The 23421-nt window shown below is 44.1% G+C and overlaps 1 protein-coding gene across 3 annotated transcripts in view; it reads right to left on the bottom strand.

Moving 5' to 3' along the window:
- Positions 1–23421, bottom strand: part of LOC110499701 (prickle-like protein 1) — a 61951-nt gene that overhangs the window by 23264 nt on the left and 15266 nt on the right. Inside the window, exon 1 of one of the 3 annotated variants that reach the window (XM_090199139.1) lies at positions 5517–5816. The exons of the other annotated variants lie outside the window; for them this stretch is intronic. Coding sequence (XP_090055265.1) covers positions 5517–5531 — 15 coding nt within the window. The 5' untranslated portion in view covers positions 5532–5816. Of the gene's footprint in view, positions 1–5516; positions 5817–23421 lie in introns of those variants that run through there. 3 annotated transcript variants of the gene reach the window in all.

Here is a 23421-nt window from a genome sequence, read left to right as displayed (position 1 = left end):
GTTACTGGCCCAACACTCTAACCACTAGACTACCTGCCACCCCGATATATCCTTTAATTAAATAACTGTATGTTTTATATGGATTTCTATGGTTGCCAGATTCTATTGACTCTTTCCCGCACAATCAGAGCCAATATCCTGCTCAATCCACTAAAAAGTAGCCCAATTTTAGATATACTTTCTTGCTACAGTAGGTGCTCAATGCCTTTCCTTGCGTGAGGTAAAACACTTTCCCTAAGTGCCCTTGAGACATTATCCAACGGCCAAGCAACCGAGTCACGAGATGGACGGAGAGATAGAGAGCCATTTGCTAAAGGCGTGTCATTACAATAATTGTCTAGGTCATGTCCTCAAGAGAAAACTGTGATGGATTTCTGGGAATAGCCTGCTAGCGCAGTGTCTAGACGTGAAATATGTTGTCCTCAAAACATTTAATTACAAGGGATAAAAATAACACATTTTGTGTAGCCCAGTTCTGACCACACCGAGAGAAGAGTTCCCTGTGAAAGAATCTAAGAAATTATCCTGTGAATGTATTGCTAACCCCCATCCTCTTTACTCCAACCTCTGCTTTTAGAAAGTCAAGTAAGGAAAGTCAGAGAAAATCCCCAGCAGATTCCTGAGCCAACATACACAGGTATTCACATTACACCTTGTCACCCGCTGGCAATAACACAATGTGTCTTTAACGTAAACAAAAACAAAACGTCTAACTTACTACCCTGCTCTGCTCCTTTAAACCCAGAGAGAGCCGACCGGAGGGAAAGAGAAACATTCGTTTTAAAAAAAAAAGGCATTTAAAAAGTCCCAACATCGGCACTATGTAAACACCCTCCAGGTGGAGGCCCTGTTGTTCCTATACTGACACATACTAAAGGCCTCTGAGTGGTGCAGCGGTCTGAGGCACTGCATCTCAGTGCTAGAGGTGTCACTACAGACCCTGGTTCGATTCCAGCCTGTATCACAACCGGCTGTGATTGGGAGTCCCATAGGGCGGTGCACAATTTGGCCCAGCATTGTCTGGATTAGGGTTTGGCTGGAGGTCAGCCGTCATTGTAAATAATAATTTGTTCTTAACTGACTTAGTTAAATTAAATAAACATATGAAGGGTAGCATCTCAAGTGGCACCCTACATAGTGCACTACTTTTGACCAGAGCCCTATATGAATAGGGTGCCATTTGGGAAACATCTGAAGCCTTTACAGGAAAATAATTAACTGATCAAATACATGGCAGTTTAAATGTATACAGACTCAGACGGGCTAAGATGACCTGAGATGACCTGATGCTTGGCGGGAAGAAAAGTGTCAGAAACCGTAAGAGGAGAAACATCTACAACAACACCGACTGAAACGTTGAACGGAACACTCAGTCAGAAACCGTAAGAGGGGAGAAACATCTACAACAACACCGTCTGAATCGTTGAACGGGACACTCAGTCAGAAACCGTAAGAGGAGAGAAACATCTACAACAACACCGACTGAAACGTTGAACGGAACATTCAGTCAGAAACCGTAAGAGGAGAAACATCTACAACAACACCGTCTGAATCGTTGAACGGAACACTCAGTCAGAAACCGTAAGAGGAGAAACATCTACAACAACACCGACTGAAACGTTGAACGGAACACTCTGTCAGAAACCGTAAGAGGAGAAACATCTACAACAACACCGACTGAAACGTTGAACGGAACATTCAGTCAGAAACCGTAAGAGGAGAAACATCTACAACAACACCGTCTGAATCGTTGAACGGAACACTCAGTCAGAAACCGTAAGAGGAGAAACATCTACAACAACACCGTCTGAATCGTTGAACGGAACACTCTGTCAGAAACCGTAAGAGGGGAAAACATCTACAACAACACCGCCTGAATCGTTGAACGGAACACTCAGTCAGAAACCGTAAGAGGAGAAACATCTACAACAACACCGTCTGAATCGTTGAACGGAACACTCAGTCAGAAACCGTAAGAGGAGAAACATCTACAACAACACCGTCTGAATCGTTGAACGGAACACTCTGTCAGAAACCGTAAGAGGGGAAAACATCTACAACAACACCGTCTGAATCGTTGAACGGAACACTCTGTCAGAAACCGTAAGAGGGGAGAAACATCTACAACAACACTGTCTGAATCGTTGAACGGAACACTCTGTCAGAAACCGTAAGAGGGGAGAAACATCTACAACAACACCGCCTGAATCGTTGAACGGAACACAGTCAGAAACCGTAAGAGGGGAGAAACATCTACAACAACACCGTCTGAATCGTTGAACGGAACACTGTCAGAAACCGTAAGAGGAGAGAAACATCTACAACAAGACCGTCTGAATCGTTGAACGGAACACTCTGTCAGAAACCGTAAGAGGGGAAACATCTACAACAACACCGTCTGAATCGTTGAACGGAACACTCTGTCAGAAACCGTAAGAGGAGAGAAACATCTACAACAACACCGTCTGAATCGTTGAACGGGACACTCAGTCAGAAACCGTAAGAGGAGAGAAACATCTACAACAACACCGTCTGTATCGTTGAACGGAACACTCAGTCAGAAACCGTAAGAGGAGAGAAACATCTACAACAACACCGCCTGAATCGTTGAACGGAACACTCAGTCAGAAATCGTAAGAGGAGAAACATCTACAACAACACCGTCTGAATCGTTGAACGGGACACTCGGTCAGAAACCGTAAGAGGAGAGAAACATCTACAACAACACCGTCTGAATCGCTGAACGGAACACTCCGTCAGAAGACGGACGACACTAGACCCACAGCTGCTTACTTGCATTGGTTGCACAAGTAACCTAATTAACAGATGGCAGGAGGTACAAGGACTATGAAATTGTTCTCCAAATATAAAGTATTGGTACTTACGAGAACAGAAAATATGAGTGTAAGATTCATTACACAGTCATCTCCATTTTAAGTTTATTGTTTTGTTTTGCTTATTCTTTGGTGTTTTGAGTTCAATATTATGTTACGTAATGACTAGGCAAATAATATTTTATTTATCTAATGCAAATTATTACATTTGTTTAAAAATGAATGCCTATAACAGATTTCATATGGCAATTTCCTGGAATATCAAATACAGTGTACGGAGATGTTGTTGTTATTACTACCAAATAGCATATACAGCTCTAGTGATTTACACTGAAGAATATGATGAATCCCTACATATAGGCAGAATACAATAGAAACACAATCATGTTGTTGTTATTACTACCAAATAGCATATACAGCTCTAGTGATTTACACTGAAGAATATGATGAATCCCTACATATAGGCAGAATACAATAGAAACACAATCATGTTGTTGTTATTACTACCAAATATACATATACAGCTCTAGTGATTTACACTGAAGAATATGATGAATCCCTACATATAGGCAGAATACAATAGAAACAACAATCAGAGCAGATAGTGAAGACAGTCAAGCAGACAAGAGTCACTGACTCCTACAGATGTAGGATCTTAATATAATCAGACATATGTAGGAGTTTCTCTTACCATAACCCTATAGAGAGGAGTATATCTAACCCTAACCCTATGTAGTATGTAGCTAGATCATTAGGGTTGGAGAGGGGACTCTAAAGGCAGAGGTCGTCCCTCACAGCCTGTCCTGATGAACTGATGAAGACTGTTATTCCAGGGCCAGATAGGTGTCAGGGCCAGATAGGTGTCAGGGCCAGATAGGGTGTCAGGGCCAGATAGGTGTTAGGGCCAGATGGGTGTCAGGGCCAGATAGCTGTCAGGGCCAGATAGGTGTTAGGGCCAGGGATAGGGGGGCACAGGGGGACTAACACGGTTTGACTGAGACCACCTGCACACACACATCCTGCCTCGCTGTTGATACATATACTGCCAGCTGACAACACTGACAGTGGGAGCGGGCAGGGAGGAGAGAGAGAGACACACACCGATATAGAGCCTAATCTGGGAGGAGGAGAGAGAGACACACACCGATATAGAGCCTCATCTGGGAGGAGGAGAGAGGGAGACACACACCGATATAGAGCCTCATCTGGGAGGAGGACAGAGAGAGACACACACCGATATAGAGCCTCATCTGGGAGGAGGAGAGAGGGAGACACACACCGATATAGAGCCTCATCTGGGAGGAGGAGAGAGAGAGACACACACCGATATAGAGCCTCATCTGGGAGGAGGAGAGAGAGAGACACACACCGATATAGAGCCTAATCTGGGAGGAGGAGAGAGAGAGACACACACCGATATAGAACCTCATCTGGGAGGAGGAGAGAGAGAGACACACACCGATATAGAGCCTCATCTGGAAGGAGGAGAGAGAGAGACACACACCGATATAGAGCCTAATCTGGGAGGAGGAGAGAGAGAGACACACACCGATATAGAGCCTCATCTGGGAAGAGAGAGAGACACACTGATATAGAGCCTACTCTGGGAGGAGGAGAGGGAGAGACACACACCGATATAGAGCCTCATCTGGGAGGAGTAGCGAGTGACACACACCGATATAGAGCCTAATCTGGGAGGAGAGAGAGACACACACCGATATAGAGCCTCATCTGGGAGGAGGAGAGAGAGACACACACCGATATAGAGCCTAATCTGGGAGGAGAGAGAGACACACACCGATATAGAGCCTAATCTGGGAGGAGAGAGAGACACATACCGATATAGAGCCTCATCTGGGAGGAGGAGAGAGAGACACACACTGATATAGAGCCTAATCTGGGAGGAGGAGAGAGAGAGACACACACCGATATAGAGCCTCATCTGGGAGGAGGAGAGAGAGAGACACACACCGATATAGAGCCTAATCTGGGAGGAGGAGAGAGAGACACACACCGATATAGAACCTCATCTGGGAGGAGGAGAGAGAGAGACACACACCGATATAGAGCCCCATCTGGGAGGAGGAGAGAGAGACACACACTGATATAGAGCCTCATCTGGGAGGAGGAGAGAGAGACACACTGATATAGAGCCTCATCTGGGAGGAGAGAGAGACACACACTGATATAGAGCCTAATCTGGGAGGAGGAGAGAGACACACACTGATATAGAGCCCCACCTGGGAGGAGAGAGAGAGACACACACTGATATAGAGCCTAATCTGGGAGGAGGAGAGAGACACACACTGATATAGAGCCTAATCTGGGAGGAGAGAGAGAGACACACACTGATATAGAGCCTCATCTGGGAGGAGAGAGAGACACACACTGATATAGAGCCCCATCTGTCTCACCTCCCCTCTGTTGACGTCAAACAACCACTCACACGCATCACGTTCCACATACTTCTGAACTAAGCCTAACCATTCTGTCTGTCAACATATCGTTCATCCGTTCACAGCAGTTAGCTCCACCCATAACAAACCTGAATCTACCCAATAATTATAACTCTACATTCACAGAGCTTCCACTCCCTCTACATTGTAATGGTTTTAAATCAGTTTCCAAAAAGTATGAATTGCTCTCTGTTGCATCTGAAGGAGCCCAAGGCAAAACTCTTACCTCTATGAAAAGCATTGGTCCTCTCCTCTCTTCCCAAATCCCTCAGTCACAAGACGACTCTCCCAGCCTCCGCCACAGCGCTAGAGGTCCGGCTGCATGCCCACAACACTACTCCCACAGAGTCTAATCTATCCACAGGGTCCTCCAATTTCCTCCAACGTTGGTCTATCCAAGCTGTCTCAGTGTTAGACCAAGGATAATCAATTAGTCTAGTTCCAAAATGCAAAGGTTTGAATCACAAAGCACATATACACATGGAGGTGATGTCTCTGTCTCCAGTGTCTGAGTGAGTGTGTGTGTGAGCTGCACTCACCCTGCTCTGGCACTCAGGCCAGCCCCTCCCCCTCATCCCTCCCCCTCCACCCCCCCTCCTCCTCATCTCCCTCCTACTTATCCCCCTCCTTCCTCCCCCTCCCTCATCCTCCTCCCCCTCTCTCCAGCCCTCCCACTGCACTTCAAATACACTTCAAGAATCAACAGCCACAGCCAAGCTCCCCACCGTTCCCCTCAACCCTCTCCGCTGACCGTTCCCCTCACCCCCTCCTCCTTTCCCCTCACCCCTCACCCCTCTTCCCTCCCATCCCCTCACCTTCCTTCTCTCTAACACCCCTCTGACCAGATGACTGTCCACAACATTTCCACACACTGACCGACGTTCCAATCACTGCACAGCCGTACACGTTCTCATTCTCAAGTGGGCAACAACTTACAGACACAAACGCTCTGCCTCTCTCTAACTCTCTCCCCCCCTTCTCTCTCTCTCTCTCTCTCTCTCTCTCTCTCTCTCTCTCTCTCTCTCGCTCTGCCTCTCTCTAACTCTCTCCCCCCCTTCTCCCTCTCCCTCTCCCTCTCCCTCTCCAAACCTCTGCTATCATCAAGTGGTTTCTCCTCACCAGAGAAGAGAACAGATCCAGGGTTATGTCAGAGGCTCTCTGTAGAGAAAACATCTGTGGTTCAATCTGTTCCACCGTTTGTCTGATTTATTAGTGTTCCAGCTTTAAACCTCAAGTCCACAGAACAATAACCATTATGTGAAATAATCAAATATGGTTTAATTATTGCTTCCAGCTAAATAAATAGATGACCTCAGAATTATTGCAGGAAGCAAGCTGAGTGTTTTGGAAGTGTCTTCAAATCAAATTGTATTGATGTTTATGTGAGTGTAGCGAAATGCTTGTGTTTCTAGTTCCGACCATGCAGTAATAACCAACAGGTAATCTAACAATTTCACACAACTACCTTTTACACACAAGTGCAAAGGAATTAATAAGAATATGTACATCGGCCATGAGCGATGGCCGAACGGCATAGGCAAGATGCAGTAGATGGTGTAGAGTACAGTATATACATATATACATATGTGATGAGTAATGTAGGGTATGTAAACATTATATAAAGTCGCATTGTGTAAAGTGACTAGTGATACATTTATTAAATCCATTTATTTTTATTTTTAAAGTGGCTAGTGTCACGTAAACAGTGATACAAACTGTAGCCATCTCCTACTGTAGCCATCTCCTATCTGCGTCACATCTTTGTATATTTGACCTTTATCTATATTTTATCTTCTATCTTTAATCAGCACATGAAATATTCCCATGACGTTTTCTGCAGAGGCTGAGATGGTGAGAGTCCTCATCTATTCCTATGGATGTCACCACATACAACCCCAAACTGAGCTCCCCTACTCCCAGCCTGAATGAGTGTCACTGAGGAGTCACCTCTCATCTCAAATGATCCCAGAACAGTTCACATCAGCAGTGAACTCCCAACAGGCAGCCTAGGGGTTAAGCACATTGGGCCAGTTACCGAAAGGTCGCTGGTTTGAATCCCCAATCAACTAGGAGAAAAATCAGTTGATGTGTGCTTGAGCAATTCACTTAATCTCAGTTGCTCTGGATACGAGCATCTGCTAAATGATACACATGTATCACGCACATGTTCCAGAACCTCAACGCAATTCCATATAGGACAGAACGTTGTTTACTGGTCGGAGATCAACATTTTGAACGTCCATAAACAAGCGAGAGAAGTTTCCATGCTTTGTTTGGACCAGGTCTTCACCATTGCTCATCATGAGGGGTTGATGGCTTCATTAAAGAGCTGAATGACAAATGTGTTTCATTCTTTGTGCCTGGGACAAAGGACCCTCCCTCAGGACGCCCTGCCACTGTCTATGGAGAATGGAGCAAAACAGTTTGTCACATGCCAAATTACCAGGTACACATGAGGAATAACTATGATTTAGGATTTGGGAGGGAGGGAGGGAGGGAGGGAGGGAGGGAGGGAGGGAGGGAGGGAGGGAGGGAGGGAGGGAGGGAGGGAGGGAGGGAAAGAGAGAAAAGGAGAGAGATACAGAGACAGTGAGAGAGAGAGCAAAGAGCAATTCTGGCATACCTTTCAGAGAGAGGCGAACAGACTCTCCAGGTTTCCAGGGTCTTGGCACAGCAAACTAAAAGCCACTTTAACTTAGCTCAGAGAATACCATGCTTTGAGTGGAAGATATTTATCTGGATCAACATGTATAACTCCTGGTGGAAACGTTAAAGTAAGGCAGGTAAGAAAACAAATCCTAGTTTGACCAACATATCAAAATGGCCGAACCAAAGAGTCACTTTTCGGACCAAGACACCAACAAAAAAGCCCCAAAGCCACTTTTCCTCTCACAATATAGACAATGACAGGGTCACAAAATGCCTGAAGATTAAAAAATACTCCCAGGAATAGAGGCTCTTTCTTTCAGACAATAGAGGAGATATTATCCATTCAGATGTAGGCTGGGCTTGTGGCCAGAAGCCACCGTGGGGTCGTTCAGAGAAAGCCCTTCAGAAACAGAAGAGGCAGTTGACCTTGTCATCTGCTCTGCTTCCTGGGACAGGGTGTGTGTGCATGTCCCACCATCCCAGCCTTTCCTGCTTCCTCCAGTCCAGAATAGCAGAACCGTCTGTCCCAATCCACACTGTGAAACAGTGAAGAACCAAATATACCTATATACCTATATATAGTGCTTTCTTAGTCAAGAGGAGGAAGTAATGTAGCGAAACACCTAGGGTGTATTTCCTGCCAGTTTCCTTCCTTCCCATTGTAAACCCCATTGACCTTCCCCTGGGTGGCCATTGTGGGGATAATGGTGATATTTCAACGACGTGCCAGGCCATCGGACATGCTCTGAGTGAATGATGCCTTGGCTGGTATTCATATGTCCGCAGCCTTTCGAGTCAATGTAACTAATGAAGGGTTTATGCAGTAACCTTTGGCACTGTCACACACACCACTGACACACACAAACACACACTCCCGCTGTCATCCAATCCACCCATCTGCCTATTGCCTCGCTCCATTCACAACCCAGTCTAACTTCTAACCTGTCAGGGCTACGGTCAGTAAACCTGAGACCCAGTCAGATTCCAAACTAATATACCTACAGACCCAAAACAGAAAGCCGTGTCTCTCGACCCCCCAAGACTAAACAGAAAGCTGTGTCCCTCAACCCCCCTAGACTAAACAGAAAGCTGTGTCTCTCGACCCCCCAAGACTAAACAGAAAGCTGTGTCCCTCGACCCCCCTAGACTAAACAGAAAGCTGTATCTCTCGACCCCCCAAGACTAAACAGAAAGCTGTGTCCCTCAACCCCCCTAGACTAAACAGAAAGCTGTGTCCCTCAACCCCCCTAGACTAAACAGAAAGCTGTGTCCCTCAACTCCCCTAGACTAAACAGAAAGCTGTATCTCTCGACCCCCCAAGACTAAACAGAAAGCTGTGTCCCTCAACCCCCCTAGACTAAACAGAAAGCTGTATCTCTCGACTCCCCTAGACAAAACAGAAAGCTGTGTCCCTCAACCCCCCTAGACTAAACAGAAAGCTGTGTCTCTCGACCCCCCTAGACTAAACAGAAAGCTGTATCTCTCGACCCCCCTAGACTAAACAGAAAGCTGTATCTCTCGACCCCCCTAGACTAAACAGAAAGCTGTGTCTCTCGACCCCCCTAGACTAAACAGAAAGCTGTATCTCTCGACCCCCCTAGACTAAACAGAAAGCTGTGTCTCTCGACCCCCCTAGACTAAACAGAAAGCTGTGTCTCTCGACCCCCCTAGACAAAACAGAAAGCTGTGTCTCTCGACTCCCCTAGACTAAACAGAAAGCTGTGTCTCTCGACCCCTAGACTAAACAGAAAGCTGTGTCCCTCGACCCCTAGACTAAACAGAAAGCTGTGTCTCTCGACCCCCTTAGACTAAACAGAAAGCTGTGTCCCTCAACTCCCCTAGACTAAACAGAAAGCTGTGTCCCTCAACTCCCCTAGACAAAACAGAAAGCTGTGTCCCTCAACTCCCCTAGACTAAACAGAAAGCAGTGTCCCTCAACTCCCCTAGACTAAACAGAAAGCTGTGTCCCTCAACTCCCCTAGACTAAACAGAAAGCTGTGTCCCTCAACTCCCCTAGACTAAACAGAAAGCTGTGTCCCTCAACTCCCCTAGACTAAACAGAAAGCTGTGTCCCTCAACTCCCCTAGACTAAACAGAAAGCAGTGTCCATTGACTCCCCTAGACTAAACAGAAAGCAGTGTCCCTCGACTCCCCTAGACAAAACAGAAAGCTGTGTCTCTCGACCCCTAGACAAAACAGAAAGCTGTGTCCCTCAACCCCCCTAGACTAAACAGGTTTACAAGTCAAAGAGGTGTTATCCCAGATGTGTATTTTCCTGTATTCAACGAGGTGTGTATTTTCCTGTATTCAACGAGGTGTCTATTTTCCTGTGCCGCATAACATCATTCACATACTGTCGGTGTCTATCAGAGTTGTGTATTAGAGGAAGGATGATGTATTAATGTGGTCATTGATGTGCTCAGATGGACGACCATGTTGTTAAGTGTTTGAATTAGCACAGTAGAGATAGCCGGAGTTAGCTCCTAATGAGACGTTTAGCTACCAGTGTTCTGCACATCACACAGGTCAGATCACTACTAAGGATAGATAGGGGATAAAGTCCCATGGCTCATCAGTCAGAACACTGGCCGTGACCCCACTCTCAGAGGGTGTGTCAGGGGGAGTTGGGATATGCAAAAAACACATTTCTAATTAACACCTATTAATACACACTGGTACATGTGTAAAACAGGACAAATCAAATCAAATCACTTTTTATTGGTCACATACACATGTTTAGCAGACGTTATTGCAGGTGTAGCGAGTGTTCCTAGGGCCAACAGTACAGTAGTATCTAACAATTCACAACAATACACACACATCTAAAGTAAAAGAATGGAATTAAGGAATATATAAATATTAGGACGAGCCATGTCGGAGTGGCGTAGAGTAAAATACAGTAGAATATAATACAGTATATACATATGAAATGAGTAAAGCAGTATGTAAACATTATTAAAGGGACCAGTGATTCCAAATCCAATCACCCACCTAATGATTATTTTATCAGGGTGTATAACTATTCGTCAGAAGCCATTTCCTCATCTGATGTCTTAGGAGACAACATCATCCTACTAATACAAGAACCTTCGCACTTAAAATGTAGATTATTATGTTCTGTAGTTCAGTTTGATGAGATAAAATATAGATTATTATGTTCTGTAGTTCAGATTGGTGAGATAAAATATAGATTATTATGTTCTGTAGTTCAGATTGGTGAGATAAAATATAGATTATTATGTTCTGTAGTTCAGATTGGTGAGATAAAATATAGATTATTATGTTCTGTAGTTCAGATTGGTGAGATAAAATATAGATTATTATGTTCTGTAGTTCAGTTTGATGAGATAAAATATAGATTATTATGTTCTGTAGTTCAGTTTGATGAGATAAAATATAGATTATTATGTTCTGTAGTTCAGTTTGATGAGATAAAATGGTCAATAGAACTATCAAACTAAAACTACAATCCTCCTCTATATAATCAACATGTCCTAGCATACCCCCTCTAGATTTCACCCCCTCTAGATTTCACCCCCTCTAAATTTCACCCCCTCTAGATTTCACAACTCTAGATTTCACCCCTCTAGATTTCACCCCCTCTAGATTTCACCCCTCTAGATTTCACCCCTCCAGATTACACCCCCTCTAGATTACACCCCCTCTAGATTTCACCCCCTCTAGATTTCACCCCTCCAGATTACACCCCCTCTAGATTTTAATAAAACCCAATACAACTTAATAAAACCCAGTACAACTTAATAAAACCCAATACAACTTAATAAAACCCAATACAACTTAATAAAACCCAATACAACTTAATAAAACCCAATACAACTTAATTAAATGTAATATATCTTAACAAAACAAAATGCAATTTAAAAAACCCCAGTACAACTTAATAAAACCCAGTACAACTTAATAAAACCCAATACAACTTAACAAAACCCAGTACAACTTAATAAAACCCAATACAACTTAACAAAACCAAATACAACTTAATAAAACCCAAAACAACTTAATAAAACACAATACAACTTAACAAAACCAAATACAACTTAATAAAACCCAAAACAACTTAATAAAACCCAATACAACTTAACAAAACCCAATACAACTTAATAAAACCCAATACAACTTAACAAAACCCAATACAACTTAATAAAACCCAGTACAACTTAATAAAACCCAGTACAACTTAATAAAACCCAATACAACTTAACAAAACCCAATACAACTTAACAAAACCCAATACAACTTAACAAAACCCAATACAACTTAATAAAACCCAATACAACTTAACAAAACCCAATACAACTTAACAAAACCCAATACAACTTAACAAAACCCAATACAACTTAACAAAACCCAATACAACTTAATAAAACCCAATTCAACTTAACAAAACCCAATACAACTTAACAAAACCCAATACAACTTAACAAACACCAATAAACCCAATACAACTTAACAAAACCCAATACAACTTAATAAAACCCAGTACAACTTAATAAAACCCAATACAACTTAATAAAACACAATACAACTTAACAAACCCCAGTACAACTTCATAAATGAGTGTAGTCTGGCCCAGGAGTGGGAAGGTGAACGGAAAGGCTCTGGAGCAACGAACCGCCCTTGCTGTCTCTGCCTGGCCGGTTCCCCTCTTTCCACTGGGATTCTCTGCCTCTAACCCTATTACAGGGGCTGAGTCATTGGCTTACTGGGGCTCTCTCATACCGTCCCTGGGAGGGGTGCGTCACCTGAGTGGGTTGAGTCACTGATGTGATCATCCTGTCTGGGTTGGCGCCCCCCCTTGGGTTGTGCCGTGGCAGAGATCTTTGTGGGCTATACTCAGCCTTGTCTCAGGATGGTAAGTTGGTGGTTGAAGATATCCCTCTAGTGGTGTGGGGGCTGTGCTTTGGCAAAGTGGGTGGGGTTATATCCTTCCTGTTTGGCCCTGTCCGGGGGTGTCCTCGGATGGGGCCACAGTGTCTCCTGACCCCTCCTGTCTCAGCCTCCAGTATTTATGCTGCAGTAGTTTATGTGTCGGGGGGCTAGGGTCAGTTTGTTATATCTGGAGTACTTCTTCTGTCCTATTTGGTGTCCTGTGTGAATTTAAGTGTGCTCTCTCTAATTCTCTCTTTCTCTCTTTCTTTCTCTCTCTCGGAGGACCTGAGCCCTAAGACCATGCCTCAGGACTACCTGACATGATGACTCCTTGCTGTCCCCAGTCCACCTGGCCGTGCTGCTGCTCCAGTTTCAACTGTTCTGCCTTATTATTATTGGACCATGCTGGTCATTTATGAACATTTGAACATCTTGGTCATGTTCTGTTATAATCTCCACCCGGCACAGCCAGAAGAGGACTGGCCACCCCACAGCCTGGTTCCTCTCTAGGTTTCTTCCTAGATTTTGGCCTTTCTAGGGAGTTTTTCCTAGCCACCGTGCTTCTACACCTGCATTGCTTGCTGTTTGGGGTTTTAGGCTGGGTTTCTGTACAGCACTTTGAGATATCAGCTGATGTACGAAGGGCTATATAAATACATTTGATTTGATTTGATAAATCCCAATACAACTTAATAAAACCCAAAACAACTTAATAAAACCCAATACAACTTAACAAAACCCAATACAACTTAATAAAACCCAATACAACTTAATAAAACCCAATTCAACTTAACAAAACCCAATACAACTTAACAAAACCCAATACAACTTAACAAAACCCAATACAACTTAATAAAACCCAATACAACTTAATAAAACCCAATACAACTTAATAAAACCCAATACAACTTAATAAAACCCAATTCAACTTAACAAAACCCAGTACAACTTAATAAAACCCAATACAACTTAACAAAACCCAGTACAACTTAATAAAACCCAATACAACTTAATAAAACCCAATACAACTTAATAAAACCCAATTCAACTTAACAAAACCCAATACAACTTAATAAAACCCAATACAACTTAATAAAACCCAATACAACTTAACAAAACCCAATACAACTTAACAAAACCCAATACAACTTAATAAAACCCAATACAACTTAATAAAACCCAATTCAACTTAACAAAACCCAATACAACTTAATAAAACCCAATACAACTTAACAAAACCCAATACAACTTAACAAAACCCAATACAACTTAACAAAACCCAATACAACTTAATAAAACCCAATACAACTTAATAAAACCCAATTCAACTTAACAAAACCCAATACAACTTAATAAAACCCAATACAACTTAACAAAACCCAATTCAACTTAATAAAACCCAATACAACTTAACAAAACCCAATACAACTTAATAAAACCCAATACAACTTAATAAAACCCAATACAACTTAATAAAACCCAATTCAACTTAACAAAACCCAATACAACTTAATAAAACCCAATACAACTTAACAAAACCCAATACAACTTAATAAAACCCAATACAACTTAACAAAACCCAATACAACTTAATAAAACCCAATACAACTTAATAAAACCCAATACAACTTAATAAAACCCAATACAACTTAATAAAACCCAATTCAACTTAACAAACCCCAGTACATCTTAATTTAAACCAATACAACTTAACAAAACCCAAAGTTCTGACTGTTATCTGCAGCGCCGGAGGCTTCGAGAGCTGAAAACCCTCCAAATGAAACTAGGAATGTGTCCCAAATGGCACCCCGTTCCCTATGGGCTCTGGTCAAAGTAGTGCACTATAGTGAATAGGGTGCCATTTGGAAACACAACTCAGGATAACTCCGCTAGCCTCTCCACACTCAACCAACTGCCACTGGCAGAGTAGCAGTGACTAGATGAGATCTTCCATGCCGCTGCCCTTGTTATCCTGCTGGCTCTTAGGTAACCTCAGTTTAGAATTGTCTCACTGCTGGGTTGAGGCTGGCACAGACAGAGTAGCAGTGACTAGATGAGATCTTCCATGCCGCTGTCCTTGTTATCCTGCTGGCTCTTAGGTAACCTCAGTTTAGAATTGTCTCACTGCTGGGTTGAGGCTGGCACAGACAGAGTAGCAGTAACTAGATGAGATCTTCCATGCCGCTGTCCTTGTTATCCTGCTGGCTCTTAGGTAACCTCAGTTTAGAATTGTCTCACTGCTGGGTTGAGGCTGGCACAGACAGAGTAGCAGTGACTAGATGAGATCTTCCATGCTGCTGTCCTTGTTATCCTGCTGGCTCTTAGGTAACCTCAGTTTAGAATTGTCTCACTGCTGGGTTGAGGCTGGCACAGACAGAGTAGCAGTGACTAGATGAGATCTTCCATGCTGCTGTCCTTGTTATCCTGCTGGCTCTTAGGTAACCTCAGTTTAGAATTGTCTCACTGCTGGGTTGAGGCTGGCACAGACAGAGTAGCAGTGACTAGATGAGATCTTCCATGCTGCTGTCCTTGTTATCCTGCTGGCTCTTAGGTAACCTCAGTTTAGAATTGTCTCACTGCTGGGTTGAGGCTGGCACAGACAGAGTAGCAGTGACTAGATGAGATCTTCCATGCTGCTGTCCTTGTTATCCTGCTGGCTCTTAGGTAACCTCAGTTTAGAATTGTCTCACTGCTGGGTTGAGGCTGGCACAGACAGAGTTGAAACCCTTGGTCAAGTAGCAGTCATTCCTGCTCATAATATTTTACCAAGGGATTAAGTCATGTCTGCTGGTTTGAAAGCAGAACACTGGGCAGGGCTGTGGACATTAAGGCTCAAACGGATGATAACAACCTTGTTATAGGATTTATTTTATACAAATAAAATAATCACCACTTATTTTATTATGAAAATATTCCATTTATTTTCTCTACATAGATTCTTAAAGCAGGACACTGGGCAGGACTGAAGACACCAAAACACATGAACATTGACATCAACAGACTTTGTTACAGGACTCATTGCTATAGGATTTATCTATGCTTCCCAGTAGAGGCACTTTGATTAAGAAAAAGAATGACACCTCTAAATGTAATGTATTTTATTTCTCTCTACAGGTTTTCCTTGAAGTCTTTGGAATTGTAAATATCTGTCAATCTTTCCTTGCTGCGCTACGTTGCCCTGCGTCATATCCCAGGATATGTTCGAGAATTATGCTGTGGTTAAGTGGTTTTCTATAAATCCCTTGACTGCTTATGACTGGATTACATTATATTGAGGAATTATCCCACTTTAGAGTTTAAAGGTTCAACCAAATAGCACAGCGGGTTACTGCAGCTTTCCCATTCACTCACAGCAGAGACGGGAGTCCCCAAACAACCTGGGCTGACATCAATGTAATGGAGTATGAATGAGGTGAACCAAGAATGAAAATACATTATAGACCGAACTGAGTCTCCAATGAAAGAAAGTCATCCTGGGTTACTCTGTCTTCAACATCCATAAATGAGGTGAATCAAGTATGAAAATACATTATAGACCACACTGAGTTTATTCCTGTGTCTTTTCCCCAATAAAAGGAAGACAAACTCAATTAAAAAAGTTAAATGAAATTATCTATCCCATGCCACTCTAAGATTTGCTGTCCCTGTAGGCTATAGTGCAGTACATGAAGAGCCATTAATTTCACCCTCTAGTTTGTAGTTAAGGGTCTTGGGCAGAGTTGAGAAACAATGGTGGCTAAGTGGAGCTTATAGAGAAAGTTGTTTAATACAGGATCGTTGCTTTGTTCCTCCAGAAGAGTGTGAAGATCTCCTCTATAACTGCTGAGCGTTAGAATGGACTGAGGTTAGCACCTTCACACACGGTTACTACTTCACTAAGGAACTAATAAGGATCTGTCCTCCTGTTGAGGAATTCACCTTCACAGAGCTCTAATGACTGCATTAGTGGATGGAGGGAGCTTCCCATCATAAAGCTTAGGAAATGGATGCCCATATCTTGTTAACAGATCACTTCAATGCTCTTGTGCCATTTACCAACCGGTTGGTTTGACTAATCAACCAGTCTTAACTTGTTTTGACAGGATGGTGCTAGAAATCGCATCTCTGTTTAGAGAAGGTGGGGACATTGTGGACCATAAACTAGAGTGTAAGCTGTCAGGAAGAGGACAGGTCTGTGTGGGGCAGCTATAGAGGACAGGGTTACTGTCAGGATGAGGACAGGTCTATGTAGGACAGCTATAGAGGACAGGGTTACTGTCAGGATGAGGACAGGTCTGTGTGGGACAACTATAGAGGACAGGGTTACTGTAAGGATGAGGACAGGTCTGTGTAGGACAGCTATAGAGGACAGGGTTACTGTAAGGATGAGGACAGGTCTGTGTGGGACAACTATAGAGGACAGAGTAGACTGTCATGATGGGGACAGGTCTGTGTGGGACAGCATTAGAGGACAGGGTTACTGTCAGGATGAGGACAGGTCTGTGTAGGACAGCTGAAGAGACCATGACTTTGGGTTCACTCATACTGAGAGAGAAGGGGGTTTCAAGTCAGCTGCACAGAGAGGGATATCACCTTTTCAGCATCAGACAGAGAGAGATCACCCTTTCAGCATCAGAGAGAGAGATCACCCTTTCAGCAGCAGAGAGAGAGATCACCCTTTCAGCATCAGGGAGAGAGATCACCCTTTCAGCATGAGGGAGAGAGATCACCCTTTCAGCATCAGGGAGAGAGATCACCCTTTCAGCATGAGGGAGAGAGATCACCTTTTCAGCATCAGAGAGAGAGATCACCCTTTCAGCATCAGAGAGAGATCACCCTTTCAGCATCAGGGAGAGAGATCACCCTTTCAGCATCAGGGAGAGAGATCACCCTTTCAGCATCAGAGAGAGAGAGATCACCCTTTCAGCATCAGAGAGAGAGAGAGATCACCCTTTCAGCATGAGGGAGAGAGATCACCCTTTCAGCATCAGAGAGAGAGATCACCCTTTCAGCATCAGAGAGAGAGAGATCACCCTTTCAGCATCAGAGAGAGAGATCACCCTTTCAGCTGCAGAGAGAGAGATCACCCTTTCAGCTGCAGAGAGAAATATCATATTTTCAGCAGGAGAGAGAGAGAGATCACCTTTCAGCTGCAGAGACAAAGGTCAGAGTGACTTCTAGACTCGTTAAGTGGAATGTGTCAGTTAACAATATTAAATTAGACTGACTGAGAGACAGAGGACAGGGAGTTGGCACAGGGCTACTACACAGCTAATAAAAACCTGGATATGCCTTTATGAGAGAGAGAGAGAAAAAGAACGAGAAAGAGAGAAACAGAGACAGAGACAGACAGAGAGAGAGAGTGAGAGAGTGAGAGACAGAGACAGAGAGAGAGAGACAGAGACAGAGAGAGAGAGCAAGAGAGAGAGAGAGAAAGAAAGAAAGATAGAAAAAGAGAAAAAGAGAGAGGGGACGTCACCTCCTGGTCCTCAGCCCTGAGATGACAAGCTAGAGACTTTATTAAGGACCAAGACCCCCTCAGAGTTTTAGACATCTCAAAACTAATTTTAGAGAGAAATAATCCCATTGAAAAGTGTATTTCTGAAGAGTGAAATCTGTAGTGACATTTCTGTTAAACATGTAACTCATGTATCGTCAAGCAGGCTTACTCACAATCCAATGAGTTAGCTATTAGCAAGGAGGAAATGGAAATGCCCCCCCGCCCTGCATCCTGTTAAGCATTATTTCAGACATTCATTCAAGATGAGCTTTGTTCATATGGAGTTCCCAGCAGACCACCCGGCTATGCACGACCCAACCCAGAGTTTAGTAGAGTACAGTGAAGCTCCATAGGGAGCACCCGGCCAAACAGGATCTAACCCAGAGTTTAGTAGAGTACAGTGAAGCTCCATAGGGAACACCCGGCCAAACAGGATCTAACCCAGAGTTTAGTAGAGTACAGTAAATCTCCATAGGGAGCACCCGGCCAAACAGGATCTAACCCAGAGTTTAGTAGAGTACAGTGAAGCTCCATAGGGAACACCCGGCCAAACAGGATCTAACCCAGAGTTTAGTAGAGTACAGTAAACCTCCATAGGGAACACCCGGCCAAACAGGATCTAACCCAGAGTTTAGTAGAGTACAGTCAATCTCCATAGGGAACACCCGGCCAAACAGGATCTAACCCAGAGTTTAGTAGAGTACAGTAAACTTCCATAGGGAACACGTGGCCAAACAGGATCTAACCCAGAGTTTAGTAGAGTACAGTAAACCTCCATAGGGAACACCCGGCCAAACAGGATCTAACCCAGAGTTTAGTAGAGTACAGTAAACCTCCATAGGGAACAATACTCAGAGGAGGACAGGAACCATGCTTCAACATTATAATAATTTAATTCTCCTTCCAAATGAGCAACAAAACATCTGCTTCTCATAATAAAATCACTGGGATTAGTAGGGACATACATACACAAGCACGTACACACGTACGGACACGAACACGCACATGCAAGGATGCACACGCACACACAAGCACGCACACACACCCTTGCACAGTCAGCGTCAAGGGAGAGGAAGAAAGGCCGACAAGAATAACAGATAAGAACTGAATTCAGGTCTTCATAATGGAGAAAATATAGTGATGCATTTGGGCTGCTATTTGATTATAACAGATAAGAACTGAACTCAGGTCTGTTTTCATAATGGAGAAAATATGGTGTGGCATTTGGGCTGCTATTTGATTATAACAGATAAGAACTGAACTCAGGTCTGTTTTCATAATGGAGAAAATATGGTGTGGCGTTTGGGCTGCTATGTGATTGTTGTTATTTCTGGCTCCAGACTTTATTAATAAATGAACTGAGACAGATGTTCAACACTTGTCATTCTGTTGTTGTGGTCCATGTGTCTCTCTTCCTGTTAAGAAGTGATTTCCTATTTCAGCTGAGAAAACAGAAACGGAACGGCACGTTAAAATAACACGTCGTTCACAGTTCATTTAGAAAACACATGACTTTAGAGTCTAAATGAAAACTGGAATACGTGGGAACCCCTCTACAACACAAAACATCTCATGGCATATCATGCTCAGATTGGTGTGTGTGTGTGTGTGTGTGTGTGTGTGTGTGTGTGTGTGTGTGTGTGTGTGTGTGTGTGTGTGTGTGTGTGTGTGTGTGTGTGTGTGTGTGCGTGCCTGCATGCTTGTGTGTGTGAGTGTGGGTATGTGTGTCTGCCAGTGTACTGTATGTGTGTGTGTGTGTGTGTGATTGTGTGAGTGTGGGTATGTTTGTCTGCCTGTGTACTCTATGTGTGTGTGTGTGTGTGTGTGTATGTGTGTGCCTGTGTGCGTGTTGCATCACCCTAATTCTACTCCATAGCGACTCCCTCCATAGCAGCTCTCCTGTACCCTGCTAGAATGTAGGCCAGGCCAGGGACCAGGCTCTGTGTATACAGAGTCATAATGATATGCCTCTAGGGAGGAGAGAGCAGAACAGAGTCACTCAAGTGGAACAAATACACACTGCCCTCTTACACAATGTGGTCACTTTCCCATAATGCACAAGCCATGACAGAAGGGTGGGAATCCGATGACCAACCTACATGTAAACATTGCTGGCTCTCCGGCTTCTACATATAGTTTGCTGAGTTTCCAGGTTGCCCTAGATGTTTCCAGGTTACCCTAGATGTTTCCAGGTTACCCTAGATGTTTCCAGGTTACCCTAGATGTTTCCAGGTTACCCTAGATGTTTCCAGGTTACCCTAGATGTTTCCAGGTTACCCTAGTTGTTTCCAGGTTACCCTAGATGTTTCCAGGTTGCCCTAGTTGTTTCCAGGTTACCCTAGATGTTTCCAGGTTACCCTAGATATTTCCAGGTTACCCTAGATGTTTTCAGGTTACCCTAGTTGTTTCCAGGTTACCCTAGATGTTTCCAGGTTACCCTAGATGTTTCCAGGTTACCCTAGATGTTTCCAGGTTACCCTAGATGTTTCCAGGTTACCCTAGATGTTTCCAGGTTACCCTAGTTGTTTCCAGGTTACCCTAGATGTTTCCAGGTTACCCTAGTTGTTTCCAGGTTACCCTAGATGTTTCCAGGTTACCCTAGATGTTTCCAGGTTGCCCTAGTTGTTTCCAGGTTACCCTAGATGTTTCCAGGTTGTCCTAGATGTTTCCAGGTTACCCTAGTTGTTTCCAGGTTGTCCTAGATGTTTCCAGGTTGTCCTAGTTGTTTCCAGGTTGCCCTAGATGTTTCCAGGTTGCCCTAGTTGTTTCCAGGTTGCCCTAGATGTTTCCAGGTTGCCCTAGATGTTTCCAGGTTACCCTAGATGTTTCCAGGTTACCCTAGATGTTTCCAGGTTACCCTAGATGTTTCCAGGTTACCCTAGATGTTTCCAGGTTACCCTAGATGTTTCCAGGTTACCCTAGATGTTTCCAGGTTACCCTAGTTGTTTCCAGGTTACCCTAGATGTTTCCAGGTTACCCTAGATGTTTCCAGGTTACCCTAGATGTTTCCAGGTTGTCCTAGATGTTTCCAGGTTACCCTAGATGTTTCCAGGTTACCCTAGATGTTTCCAGGTTGCCCTAGTTGTTTCCAGGTTACCCTAGATGTTTCCAGGTTACCCTAGTTGTTTCCAGGTTACCCTAGATGTTTCCAGGTTGTCCTAGATGTTTCCAGGTTACCCTAGTTGTTTCCAGGTTGTCCTAGATGTTTCCAGGTTGTCCTAGTTGTTTCCAGGTTGCCCTAGATGTTTCCAGGTTGCCCTAGTTGTTTCCAGGTTGCCCTAGATGTTTCCAGGTTGCCCTAGATGTTTCCAGGTTACCCTAGATGTTTCCAGGTTACCCTAGATGTTTCCAGGTTACCCTAGATGTTTCCAGGTTACCCTAGATGTTTCCAGGTTACCCTAGATGTTTCCAGGTTACCCTAGTTGTTTCCAGGTTACCCTAGATGTTTCCAGGTTACCCTAGATGTTTCCAGGTTACCCTAGATGTTTCCAGGTTACCCTAGATGTTTCCAGGTTACCCTAGATGTTTCCAGGTTACCCTAGTTGTTTCCAGGTTACCCTAGATGTTTCCAGGTTACCCTAGATGTTTCCAGGTTACCCTAGATGTTTCCAGGTTACCCTAGATATTTCCAGGTTACCCTAGATGTTTCCAGGTTGCCCTAGATGTTTCCAGGTTGTCCTAGATGTTTCCAGGTTGTCCTAGATGTTTCCAGGTTGCCCTAGATGTTTCCAGGTTACCCTAGATGTTTCCAGGTTACCATAGATGTTTCCAGGTTACCCTAGATGTTTCCAGGTTGCCCTAGATGTTTCCAGGTTACCCTAGATGTTTCCTGGTTACCCTAAATCCACTTCAATCACTGTAGATGAAGGAGAGGAGACAGGTTAAATAAATATTTGTAATCCTTGAGACAGCTGAGACATGGATTGTGTGTGTGCCATTCAGAGGGAATGGGAAAGACAACATATTGAAGTGCCTCTGAACAGGGTCTGGTAGTAGGTACCAGGAGGACCGGTTTGTATTGAGAACTGCAACACTGCTGGGTTTTTCAAGCTCAACAGTTTCTTGTGTGTATCAAGAATGGTCCACCACGCAAAAGATATCCAGCCAACTTGACACAACTGTGGGAAGCATTGGAGTCAACATGGGCCAGCCTCCCTGTGGAACACTTTCTACATCTTGTAGTCCATGCCCTGACAATTTGAGGCTGTTCTGAGGGCAAAGGGGGGTGTAACTTAATGTTAGGAAGGTGTTCCTAATGTTTGGTATACTCAGTGTATAACAATTTTATGGTATAATATCCAGGACAATGCTTTACTCTGTGTTAAACTGTTTATGTAGGTTAAGTTATGCTGTAAATGACACAGAGGAGGATGAAGAACAGAGAAAGAGAGAGAGAGAGAGAGAGAGAGAGATAGAGAAAGGGAGAAAGAGAGAGAGAGAGAGAGAGAGAAAGAGAGAGAGAGAGAGATGAATTTGGCACGTCTCTGTCACAGCAGCATTCCACACCAGGTCACTAGTAGTCAGGCTGAGGTTCAACAGAGAGCCTTCAGTGAGGGGGCTCCACCACTGTTATTATAGACCTGGAGAAGAGAACTCTCTCTCTCTCTCACACACACACACACACACACACACACACACACACACACTCTCTCTCTCTCTCTCTCTCTCTCTCTCTCTCTCTCTCTCTCTCTCTCTCTCTGTCTCGGTCAGGACAGGCAGCTTGGTTATGCAGGTGGGTACAGGGTCAGGACAGTCAGCTTGGTTATGCAGGTGGGTACAGGGTCAGGACAGGCAGCTTGGTTATGCAGGTGGGTACAGGGTCAGGACAGGCAGCTTGGTTATGCAGGTGGGTACAGGGTCAGGACAGGCAGCTTGGTTATGCAGGTGGGTACAGGGTCAGGACAAGCAGCTTGGTTATGCAGGTGGGTACAGGGTCAGGGGCAGGCACCTTGGTTATGCAGGTGGGTACAGAGTCAGGACAGGCAGCTTGGTTATGCGGGTGGGTACAGGGTCAGGACAGGCAGCTTGGTTATGCGGGTGGGTACAGGGTCAGGGGCAGGCAGCTTGGTTATGCAGGTGGGTACAGGGTCAGGGGCAGGCAGCTTGGTTATGC

Source organism: Oncorhynchus mykiss, chromosome 15 (assembly GCF_057628025.1).
Source record: "Oncorhynchus mykiss isolate SJ-2025 chromosome 15, ASM5762802v1, whole genome shotgun sequence".
Classification (NCBI taxonomy): Eukaryota; Metazoa; Chordata; class Actinopteri; order Salmoniformes; family Salmonidae; genus Oncorhynchus; species Oncorhynchus mykiss.
This window is presented reverse-complemented; position numbering and strand designations above follow the sequence as displayed.